The 11,834-nt window shown below is 35.2% G+C and overlaps 2 protein-coding genes across 3 annotated transcripts; one reads left to right on the top strand and one right to left on the bottom strand.

Moving 5' to 3' along the window:
- Window positions 1–580: 580 nt before the first annotated feature.
- On the top strand, window positions 581–9,893 carry LOC110624560 (sterol 3-beta-glucosyltransferase UGT80B1). Of its 2 annotated transcripts, none has more exons than XM_043960821.1 (15): window positions 581–743; window positions 967–1,038; window positions 1,162–1,240; window positions 1,388–1,530; window positions 1,677–1,747; window positions 2,121–2,202; window positions 2,378–2,479; window positions 2,632–2,687; window positions 3,284–3,318; window positions 5,666–5,876; window positions 6,086–6,298; window positions 7,258–7,317; window positions 7,409–7,448; window positions 7,707–7,889; window positions 9,364–9,893. In XM_043960821.1, exons 1-15 carry the CDS (start codon window positions 663–665, stop codon window positions 9,403–9,405), a joined length of 1,470 nt encoding a protein of 489 aa, XP_043816756.1. In that variant the 5' UTR covers window positions 581–662; the 3' UTR covers window positions 9,406–9,893. The 2 variants fall into 2 exon arrangements, with proteins under 2 accessions (XP_043816756.1, XP_021625447.1); XM_021769755.2 differs by lacking the exon at window positions 9,364–9,893 and adding an exon at window positions 8,045–8,181 and having other exon boundaries at window positions 7,707–7,928.
- LOC110624561 lies at window positions 8,519–10,612 on the bottom strand. The gene is made up of 5 exons (XM_021769757.2): window positions 10,227–10,612; window positions 9,925–10,017; window positions 9,295–9,834; window positions 9,115–9,229; window positions 8,519–8,945 (listed from the first exon to the last, which is right to left on the bottom strand). The coding sequence occupies exons 1-5, from the start codon at window positions 10,323–10,325 to the stop codon at window positions 8,821–8,823; spliced, it is 972 nt and encodes a 323-aa protein (XP_021625449.1). The 5' UTR covers window positions 10,326–10,612; the 3' UTR covers window positions 8,519–8,820.
- Between the last annotated feature and the right edge of the window lie 1,222 nt (window positions 10,613–11,834).

Genomic DNA, 11,834 nt, shown 5'->3' with positions numbered 1-11,834 from the left:
TTCTTAAAATTTACATTTTAATATATTTTTTTATAGAAAGAGTTTTCTTATAATTAGTATTTATTATTTCAATTATATTTTTTGAGATTTAGCTGGAGAAGATTATGGAGATAAAGTGGGAGCTTAGCTCATGGTATTTTAATTTAATATAACAAAATTCCACGTCATAATTGGTAAACATTTTTAATTGAATTTTAAATATGTTTCGGATTCGTCTTGATTAACTTAACAAAATTTATAAATGAATTTAATTAATTAGCATATGTAAATGTATATTCATTCATGCTATGTTTAATCTATAATAAATTATTAAAAAAAATTAATTCACATTATTTTTACGTATTTTCATTTTTCTAACTTAACATTTGATTATATTAAAAATAAAAATAAGAAACCCAAAAATATTTTATTCAAAAAAAAAAGAAACCCAAAAATATTTTAAAATAAAGAATAACATCTACCGTAATTCTTTTTTATTTCATAAAAAATAAAAAAGCAAATTCATTTATTTTATGGAATATAATATTTCCCTTTTTCTAAATTTTATTTATATTTAGCAAAATCAAGCTTTTTCCAAAATTTATCTAGGCCCGATTTGAGCCTACATCAATTTGGATCCAGTAAGGTTTCTGCAACTCTTCCGAGCTTCAGCGGTGCGGAAAATGGAAACGGAGACGGAGAAGAGGAAACCGGTGGCGCTTTTCATGGCTTTTGGTACCAAAGGCGATGTCTATCCAATTGCTGTAAGTACTTAACATCAAGTAAATTTTCTTTCTTTGTTGTTTTCAAGGCTATGATTATAATTAAGAGCCTTCACTACTTGATTTCTGCTTTCAAATTTAGCGTTTGATAGGTTTTTTTAGATGATTCCTCGTTTGAATTTTCTTGATGTTAAGGAAATTTAGTGTTTGATAGGTCTTTTTTAGTTTTATATGAACTCTCTAGTTCTTTCTGTATCTTTTTCAGGCCATTGCTGCAGCTTTTGCTTATGATAAAAAACAATATCATGTGGTTCTGGTAACACACTCAGCACACGAGGTTTGCATCATATTGGAGAAATAAAAACAAGAAAATGCTCTTCCCTTTGGCTTTCTTATTCTGTGTCCTTTGGATACAATGTGCCTTTTGGCTTTATGTTATTTATTGATGTTTGTTTTGCAGAATTTAAGGTCTCATTTGGAAGACAGACATGTTGCTTTTCTTCCTATTAAATCACCACCTGTCCTTTCTATTCATACAGGTTTGTATTACTGTTTTCAAATGAGAAGTGGTCTATATATCATATATGAGGTCTATGATTGTGGAATTAAATGAACTTTATGACTAAAGGATAAAATTAACCACTCTGTATTTAATTTTAAGTATTTGATGCATCATTTTCTTACAGAGACAGAGGAATCAACTTTCTCACTTCAGAAAAGGATTATTACAAGGGAACATAGACAAGAATGCTATTCTGTAGTTGAAGGAATTTTTGGAAATTGCCCAAGCATGGAGGGTGATTTTATTGTGATCAATTTTTTTGCATTGGTATTTTTTACTAAAAATTCAAGTCCATATAATTTGAAAAAAAAAAGGTCTATGTAATAGTTTCAGTAAGTTGAAAATCTAGCCTATGGTTGCGTTCATAGAAGTGTCACCTGATAAAGAAAAAATTTCTTTACATACTGGGCCAGGAAGGATGGAGCCTTGCAGAACATTTTCGTGTTCGCTGTGTAGTTGCTTCTCCTTATGTTATTCCATACAGGTAGTGCAATATTATTGTCTTACATTCCTGAATTATGCCTCAAGGAATTTGCATACATGATTCTTCATTTTTGTGCATGTCCATTTGTATTAAATGAGTGTATATGTAAAAATTTACGTATTTATGAACATAGGATTATAAATAAATATACAAGAGATTTCAATTTTTTCTTCATCTTATGTACATGTGCAAAAACAAGGGAATATACAATTATTTGTAGCATGTATGGATGTTTTTTCAATTACATGTACGAGTTCAAAGTGCCATATTCAGGAAATATTGAGAAAAAGTTTTATATATATTTGATTGTCAGCATTCATTTTTTTTGAAACAATATTTTACTCGCAAAATTTTTTCTTCATGTGCTCTGCAGTGCACCTTCATCATTTGAGTGTCGGTTCAGAAAAGAGCTTCCCCTTCTCTATGAATATCTCCAAGAAGCTCCAACTAACAAGGTTTTTTTGACTTCCCTTGGTAGAATCTTTTCTTTCTCCTTTAAAAATTGACTGGTAGTGTAGCATTTCTAGATAGGAAAAAATATTTCTATTTCTATTACACCTCCTGTTATATTCAGAATGATTTTTGATATGCACCTTGACTATTAAACTTCTGACTTCTTCATGAAGATAGGTTTGCTGGAAAGACGTGATTCATTGGATGTGGCCGCTTTTTACTGAAAGCTGGGGATCATGGAGAAGTGATGATCTGAATCTGAGTCCTATTCCTTTTACAGTTGGTGCTTTTGAAGATGGAATTCCTTGTTTCTTTGATTCAATTATATGACGAGCACTGTTTCCTACTCTATCAATGTTCTGATATATCCTTGTTGTGTTATACTAGAATACATCTATAAACTCATCAAATATTTTATTCCATGAATGCAGGATCCTGTAACAGGCCTTCCCTCATGGCATGATTGGCCACCATCTCCCCTTCTCTTGTAAGTCACATCTTCGGAGCATACTGTTAAATTTAGAGAGAGGGCTAAGTAAATTACAGTGTTTAATATGGCCCTACACTTTGAGTCACTTTACACATCAAAATGATTAGCCAATGAAATGTTCCAACCCAACCATTTATATTATAGATTTCCAATGTGGGATTCTCAACTCATGCAATGGCACAAATTTAATATTTTATGAGCAAAAAAGATAAAGGAATCTGTTCATGGGCCTCAAATTCCGCTTGAAGGAAAGGGAATACATCAAGTTGACCCTGGTGTTCACTAATCATGAGTATAAGACACCTGAGGGCTTAGTTCCTGAAATACAGTAATAAAGAAGTGATACGAACTCAACAATATATATTGAATGAGCACCCTTTTAATGATGAGACTATCAATAATTTTGTTGCAAATGGCATCAACATTTGATGCACTCTCTTCAGAAACATGCTATTCTTTCTCTCTCTACATGCTGCTGCTGCTGCTGCTTCTCTCACTAAAATTGCAAACTGAGAACTTTAAAAGTTGGTATGTATTTCTAATCATGGACTACTTTTGCTGATACGCAATTCTGATCGACTATTGTGTAACAGGTATGGATTTAGCAATGAAATTGTTGAATGCCCAGGTGACTCTGTTTTTCCTCCTACCTTGCTCACTTCTTTGTTGTGCTTCAAGCTGTGAGATGTATTTGTATATCTTTCCTTCATTCTTCTTCCTTCATTTTAGTCAAATCTCAAAAGGCTGAAGGCCGGCAAGAGTTAAAAGTATGATTTCTGATCATGCTAACCTTGGTGCATGCAAAATTACCAAGGATTATGCATTAATAACAGTTTTCTTACAGTTTTCTGTAGAGATCATCGAAGTTATCATCTTTCAATTGTTTGCTTTGTATTTTTTGCTAGTCCTTTTAAATTCTGTGAAAAGATTGAGTTTATTAGGGTTTGATCTTTTCACACAAACCTTGATTTGCTTCATCATATTAATTCTGAACACTATACATGCTGTTCCAATCTATATGTAAAAATATAATATTTGATGTTGTATTTCATAATAAAGATTACAACCTATTTATATATAAAAGACGGTATCTAAACAGAAAAGAAAATCAAGTCTATAATTATACAGTCCCTAAAATTAAGCAACTAACCCATTTATCAATATTTACTTCCTATATTAATATATTTACTTTCTATAATCTATAACACTCCCCCTCAAGTTGGAGCATAAATGTTAATCATGTCCAACTTATTACATATATAATCAACTCGTCCCATACAACTTAACAGACACCGAATTTGTAAACCCAACTTCTTCCAATAATTGACGTACCCACAAAACTTCACAAACGGTTTTTGCCATGACTCGACATTTAGATTCAGCACTAGAACGGGAGACCACATTTTCTCAGCTTGGTAAAACGCCTTACTGTGAATAGAATTTCGAATCCGAGAACAGTATTCATGACTCGTGAACAGTACCCGAGGAACAGTACTCATGAACAGTACCCGAGAAACAGTACTCGTGAACAGTACCCGATGAACAGTACTCGTGAACAGTACCCCCGAAAAACAGTACTCGTGAACAGTACCCGATGAATAATTCCCGTGAACAATACTTGATGAATAATTCCCGTGAACAATACTTGATGAATAATTACCGTGAACAATATCTGATGAACAGAGCCCTAAGTCTCCAAGTGTTATCCTTTATGGATAACCCAAATGAACATAAACCTAAGTCTCCAAATGTTACCCTTTATGATTAACCCAAATGAATAGAGTCCTAAGTCTCCAAATGTTACCCTTTATGAGTAACCCAAAATAAACACAGCCCTAAGTCTCTAAATGTTACCCTTTGTGAATAACCCAAATGAACAGAACCCTAAGTCTTCAGATGTTACTCTTTATGAGTAACCCAAATGAACAGATCCAAATGTTACTCTTTATAAGTAACCCAAATAAACAGAGCGCTACGTCTCCAAATGTTATCTTTTATGAGTAACCCAAATGAACAGAGCCCTAAGTCTCTAAATGTTACCCTTTATGAGTAACCAAATGAACAGAGCCCTAAGTCTCCAAATGTTATTCTTTTATGGTAACCCAAATAAACAGAGCCCTAAGTCTCCAAAAGTTACTCCAAAAGTTACTCTTTATGGGTAACCCAAATGAATAGTATCAAAAAGACGCCTTCACCCAACACCCAAACGGTAAACGAACCACAAATCTGACAAGGGAGCTGCAAGTCGACTTTGGCATACTAGGTGAACGGTGAGAGACAAATATTATCCTAGATGGATAACACAAAAGAACAGGAGTCCTGAGTCTCCAAAAATTTAAAACTTGACGAGAGAGAAAATAAATCTCTACAAACCTGACTCTGATACCATGTAAAAATATAATATTTGATGTTGTATTTCATAATAAAGATTACAACCTATTTATATATAAAAGACGGTATCTAAACAGGAAAGAAAATCAAGTCTATAATTATACAGTCCCTAAAATTAAGCAACTAACCCATTTATCAATATTTACTTCCTATATTAATATATTTACTTTCTATAATCTATAACACTATACAATATTGTTACCAACTGTTCTCTGCTAATATGCCTTGTATATTCTCAATAAAGGAAAATAAAAAAGCAGAAGAGGGAGGGGAGGGTTAATTATCATGATGTCTAGGAAATCTGCCTGCAACCTAGAGGTTGGGGGTTTGTGGTGTCTCCTGGTGAGAAGCAATAGTCTAGAGTCTGGCAGTGACACAAAGTACTTTGAGACAAGGCAGAGAAAATGTTTCCCGTTTCTTTTCTGTGTTTCTATTTGGTCTATTGAAGATCTCACTTAAGTTCAGTCCATGTATCAGGGGTTCTCCCTTTACACTTTTTAGCACCCTGAATGTTTTTATTATATGCAAATCAGATCATTAACGATTCTTTAATGAAGTTCTCTGCTTCCATTTTATATTTACAGATTATTGGCCATCACATGTTCATGTTTGTGGATTTTGGTTCCTCCCTATTGAATGGCAGTTTGCATGTAACGAATGTGGACAAATTTCAGCATTTCTTTCTCCTGGGAGTACCAGAACAAAAGAAAAAGTGTGTGCAGCTCATGTAAAGTTACAATGTTTTTTGGGGACAATGGTGCCTCCTGTTTTTATAGGACTAAGTTCTGCTGGAAGGCAGGTTCCTTGCTTTCTTGGTGTCTTTCTCAAAAATTGTTAACCAGTATAGGTTAAAAGGGGGAAAGTAAAAATAGTAAGATAGGAGTAGATTGACGTAATGCAATCCACTCTTGGCCTAGCCTAACTATTTGTACACTTGAGCTTGAATTCTTGTAAATTCGTACCTTATTTTTTTCTTGATCCATGTTTGTCTTTGCCTTCTGCAGCTTGGGTTTTTTGGAGCACCCTGAAGCATTCCTTAAGGTTATTCAAATTGTCCTGGAGATCACAGATTTCAGGTTTGTCCTTTTTTCTTCAGGTTATGAGCCTTTGGATGAAGCAATTCAAGTTGTTGCGACCAAAACTTTGCATTTTGATCAAAGGCAGTACAATGAAGAGGGGGTCTGTCTCTTTGATGGCCGTCTCTTCTGCTTTCCTAGGTGAGCATTTTCTGATTCCTTTAAATGATTATAGAAGAAGATTCATAGTTTATGGGAAGAAAATAGATAACCACATGATGTCTTTGCATCCTTGGGATATGAGATTTTGTTTTCTCACTTATTCTTTTGTGCAATGCAATTTCAGAATTCTTTTCATAAATTTTAAAGGATAGAAAGATGAATATGTATGTATGGTCAGATCCTCAAGGAGACACTATGCTTATGTAAACAGTGAAAAACAAAGATCTGAAACATGCCTCAGGTGAGAGAGGACTCTGTAGGCTGGCATATATAATTAAATTATCAAATTCTTAAAACAATATGATGGTTTGCAATATCATATTTCCTATCAAAATAAGAAATATTCATTTTTTGATAAAGAGAAATTTTATTAAAACTTGGAGGGAACAATTAGCACGATAATTGTAGAAAAAACCCCAAAACTGCACCTTTGCAGCCATTCTAGACATTATCATGCTAAAGAACGAAACCTGGAGAACCCAAAGACAGATGCCACACATACTGAAAAACAGAAAAAGCCAACCAACAGAACACGTTAACCAAAACATAAAAGACTCAAAAAAACTTCTAATGTACTTGGAAAGACCAACTTGGATGCAGCAGCAACAACTAAGAATGATTAATGGAAATTCCTAGGGAACTCTATTCGATTAGTGTATGAAAATACCACTTTTTGCATGAAATTTCTGATGATAGGTTTCTCCCTTGATTTTGAAAATGTCCTTGCTTCATAAAATATATTTCCATATCAAAAGTTGAGTGTGCGTTATTGCTTATGATTCAACCTATATAAGCATAGAAACAATATTGTCGGAGAACATTGCATATGGACTTCATAGAAGTGAATTATCTAATAAGATCCCTTTTTCCGTAGTTGCATGTGTGGTAATTATCTTTTTTTTTTTTTCTGTCTTGACATATTTTCCTGTGCAAAACAGTACAGTACCATACAATTGGCTATTTAGAAAATGTCTGGCTGCAGTGCATCATGGGGGCAGGTAATATATTTTCTTTATTGGGAGATTAATTAAATGTAAAGCATGCAATGTGGCTAATCTCCTTCTGCATTACTTGTCGTCAACAAACAAGTGGATCGACTGCTGCAGCACTACATGCTGGAATCCCACAGGTTTATTGCAAAACTAATACCTTGTTAATTTATCTTCTTATCTAACCTGTTAATAGTTTTCTTCTTCAAAATTTTTATTGTGTTGCTTGGCATGGTGTGTTAAATAAATGCAGTTTTACAAGTTAGTTAACTTACTCAAACTTGCTTAGAAATCTTATGGAAAGATTTGTATTATATTTGATTTCCGAATGTTGTTCATCTCTCTATATATCGCTGTCTCAAAATAACCAATCACTAATCAGCATGTTCCGATGGCAGGTGATATGTCCATTTATGTTGGATCAATTTTATTGGGCCGAAAGGATGCACTGGCTTGGGGTTGCTCCAGAACCATTGAAACGAAACCATTTAGTTCCAGATAAAATGGATGACTTCAGAATCAGGGTAGCTGCAAATGTGCTGTCAAGAGCCATAGCTGATGCATTATCTCCTGAAGTTAAGATACGTGCTCAAAAAATTGCTGAAATGATCTCTCTAGAGGTAATGCCTTATCCTGAATCAAATGTATAACTAGTGTTAATTTTGGATTGTTTGTGACATTGGACACATAATGCAGCAATGCTAACATCCAAGTTTTGTTAAACTCAAACTTGTAGGATGGAGTTATGGAAGCTGTAAGGGTTCTTAAGCAAGAGATGAATTGTTCAAATTAGATCCTCTTTGGAATTCGTCAACAGAACGAAGGATAATCTATAGTTGATTAGGCTTAAAAGGGTATACCAAATTCATGTTGGCATATATACTGCAAGAAGAGTGTTGGCATCAATCCTGAGCTTTCTTGATTTTAGCTTGCTGTCACTTTCCACTTGCCAGGAGATCTGTATATAACATACAACGATATTCAGTGACTTCTATCCGTTGAGCAACGACCCCTTTCACTCTGCACTGTCCGATCACTAAGGCAGACCATAGATCCTGCTCAACAGGCGTGTCTTGCAGTCAAGCTCCCTTCTGTCTTTGCACTCAAAGGCCAATCTCTCTCAAAGGCCAATCTCTATATGGCTCGAGAAAACCTTTGCACGCCTCTGAAATTAAATGCAGCTTTGTGGTTTTCAGAATGTAAGCATTCATGAATGAAAATTCCTTGCATAATATATCTAAAAAAAGAAAGGTTGTACAGCGACTTTCCTTAGTTTGAAATAGTAGAAACCCTAACAATTTAAGGGTCTCTCGGTTAAACAATAGCTTGCAAATTTTGAATATTTCTAGCAAACCGGTTGGAAATAGCTATGTAGCAGGACGGCTTCCTGTGCTACCTTGTTCCTTCCCACATGCTGAACAAGAAAAGCGACGTAGTTTTTATTTAATATATACATGTGCATTGTTACAGATGCTTGATTGCAGAGAACTCCCGTGCTTGGATTTCAGATTTTTATGACAAAATATCGACTTTCCTCTTGGTTTTCTTCTCCAGCTTCGCCTTGATTTTCATCGGGTCTACTTTCCCGGTGACCGTTAGTGTGTTGCCTTCAGAATCTGTCTCTACGGCTTCCACACCTTCAATAACCAACACCAGTAAAATTTATAGCACAACCATAAATAAGTTGGATCATTCTTAAATTTTTACGACAAGACATGTTTATTTTGTGTTTAAATATGAATTTATTAATTATTCAATAATTTCATTTCAAATAAGACAGGAATGTAAGAATGTATGGAGCATCACCTTCAAAAAGTTCAATAGTGCGTCTAATTTTTCTGCTACAATCCTCGCAATGCATGTCCACTTTATAAACAGTGATGACCTTGGCGTTCACGTCGGCATCCTTTTCATCATCATTCTGTATAACAACACACATTATAAACTGAGATTTGATTAAAAAAAAAAAAAAAGAAAATACATTACCTTTACTTTGACCCCTCTAAAGAATCTCTTTGAAAATTTTCTGATCCATTTGAAGTAATGGAATTTCAGGGCATGTTGAGGATGAGCATGATTGTCTGCATTAACTTCTGAGGGTTCAAGGACATATGCATTCCTGGGAAATCTAGACCATAATACACCAGATGCAAAGATTAAAGGCCAAACACAGATTTTGATAGGACTTTGAGCCTTATGACACAGAAAGGCATAAGCAATTGCTGCAAAAACACATTGGAAGATTCCACAAACTAATCCAACAATATCAACAAATGTCCCCAGAGGCTTGTGACTTGGAGATGGAGAGTAAAACCAAGGTATATGGCCTCTCATCATCAGTTTAACTCTTTCTCGTCGACCGGTTCGAGCAAGATCAATGATGCAGATGAACATTACTGTGAAAGATATGATCATACTGATTAATGCATACTGGGGTTTTTGAACTGAGGATAGCTGATCGAAGATAGCTGATGGAAGCTCCATAACAAAATTTGTGATAAGGAAAATTCGTTCCACGTTCACATACTGATTTTGCAAAGAAAGAGCATTTGTAAGTTGCTAGAAATATGCAGAAAAGTTTCTTTGATGACAGCTTTTAAATAAATAAACCAATACCCTTTGGTTCGAGCTATCCTTCTTGCTTTCGTCCCCTTCTTGATCATCTATGCTGAGGGCAGCCTCTGATACATTCAAGCCATCTCCGGCGACCTATTTCAAGATGGTTGAAGCTAAATCCTTGTCCACAACAAACTTTCTATTCAACATAAAATTTTTCATTTCACTCAAATGGACAAGTTCACAAAGGAGAAGAAGAAGCAATCCCCACTTATGGGAAAGCGAAAAGAAACTAACTTGGGGAAGGAAGCTCAACATTTGAAACAGCTAAAACAAGATAGAAACCAGAGTAGATGTTTTACCCTTTGATTCAAGCCATCTGCTGTGTTGTGCGACTCAAAATCGCCATCGATGTTGACGTTTTGGATATCTATAGAATACCCAGTTTCCAATTCAGTCATATCGTCGAAGGATTTAGTTTGCTTCAGCAGCTGCCCCTACCATTGTCCGTCCTTCAATTCTTCTCGGAGTTAATTACAGGCGTAGACTAAAAACAAACAAGTGCCGTAGATGTAAAACTAGCAAGTCTTCAATAATTTGTGAACCGTCAAATCACAAGTTAAATATTTTTATTTTTCATTTGAAAAAATATATATATCCCTCAAATTAAAAATAAACAAAATTAACTTGTAATCTATAACAAATATCAGATGGGAAAAGGTGACCCTTGACTTTTCATAATCCACAAAATGGTCGAAAGAGTTGGACATGTTCCAGTTTACCAGTCATTACCGCAATCTCACAGCTAATGTAATAGCTTGAAGTCCTTGTCGATGATGACATGACATTGATTTACAAGGTTGCATCATTAGAATTATCTACTTGGTAAACTCAACCAACTAAAAAAAATTGTACAGTAAAACTGTTTGCCATTAGAATTATCTACTTGGTAATAAAACTTGGGTAAAGGGTCTAATATGTTCGCATTCAGTCATCTCTATGATCTCTCTCTCTACTCTACTTCTTCTTCTCCGTCTATTCTTTCTTCCATTTCTCCCCACTTTCTTCCTTCTTGTAGTGACCTCGTCAGAACAGATATATTCCCGAAGATGAAAACATTCAACACGAGAAGGTATAGGTAAATGTACGAGCTCCAGAAGCTGGAGATCACGTAGATCTTTTAATGGGGATGGGGAAGGTGACCCAGGTCTGCTTCGATGAGTTTCTGTGCTCTCATGGACTGCGTCTACTGTTCGTGGGTTCCTAGGAAATCTGGAACACAATGCACCAAAGGCAAAGATTATAGGCCAAACGGAGAATTTGTTAGGGTTGTCAGAGTGATGAGATAGAAAGACATAAGCTATCGTTGCAAAAACCCATTGGAAGATGCTGCAGACCAGTCCAACAATGTCTGAAAATGTCCCCAAAGGCTTGTAATTTATCTGTGGGGAGTAAAACCAAGGTAAATGATCTCTCACCATCCATTCAACTCTTTCTCTTCGACCCTTATCAGCAAGATCGATGATCGATAATAGCATAGCTACCAAGGACATCACCATACTAATCAATGCAAACTGTGGCTTGTGCACTGATGATAGTTGATCAAAAACAGCTGATGGAAGCTCCACCACGAAATTTGCTATGAGGAAAATCCTTTCCACGACCATATCCTGTTCAGAAACAACAACAATAAGCTGCAAGCAACTTGAAAAGGGTACTAAGAATTTTGCAGTACAATAAATAAATAAATAAAATTACCCTTTGATGATTCAAAGGATCCACACCGTTTTGCACATCTTCTTGAGCATCAACGTAAACAGAAATCTCAGTTTCCAAAAGAAGAGGTGAGTCATCAACGTCGGTACTTCCATTATCTTCCTCGTCTACATCTAGGTAGATGGTGGTGTTTTCATGGTCCAAGAGCGGACGTGCAGAAGGCCCAATATCGAATTCCGCCATGAACGCTTCTA

The sequence above is a fragment of the Manihot esculenta genome, chromosome 10 (genome assembly GCF_001659605.2).
Source record: "Manihot esculenta cultivar AM560-2 chromosome 10, M.esculenta_v8, whole genome shotgun sequence".
Lineage (NCBI taxonomy): Eukaryota > Viridiplantae > Streptophyta > Magnoliopsida > Malpighiales > Euphorbiaceae > Manihot > Manihot esculenta.
Note: the sequence above shows the minus strand (reverse complement) of the source record. Positions and strands in the feature narration are given on the sequence as shown.

Coding starts and splice junctions, on each gene's coding strand:
- LOC110624560 (XM_021769755.2), top strand. CDS start 663: ATGGAAACGGAGACGGAGAAGAGGAAACCGGTGGCGCTTTTCATGGCT. Junction 744..966: donor GCGATGTCTATCCAATTGCT/GTAAGTACTTAA, acceptor TATCTTTTTCAG/GCCATTGCTGCAGCTTTTGC. Junction 2,203..2,377: donor AAGAAGCTCCAACTAACAAG/GTTTTTTTGACT, acceptor TCATGAAGATAG/GTTTGCTGGAAAGACGTGAT.
- LOC110624561 (XM_021769757.2), bottom strand. CDS start 10,325: ATGACTGAATTGGAAACTGGGTATTCTATAGATATCCAAAACGTCAAC. Junction 10,018..10,226: donor CAGATGGCTTGAATCAAAGG/GTAAAACATCTA, acceptor ATCTTGAAATAG/GTCGCCGGAGATGGCTTGAA. Junction 9,230..9,294: donor TTAGAGGGGTCAAAGTAAAG/GTAATGTATTTT, acceptor GTTGTTATACAG/AATGATGATGAAAAGGATGC.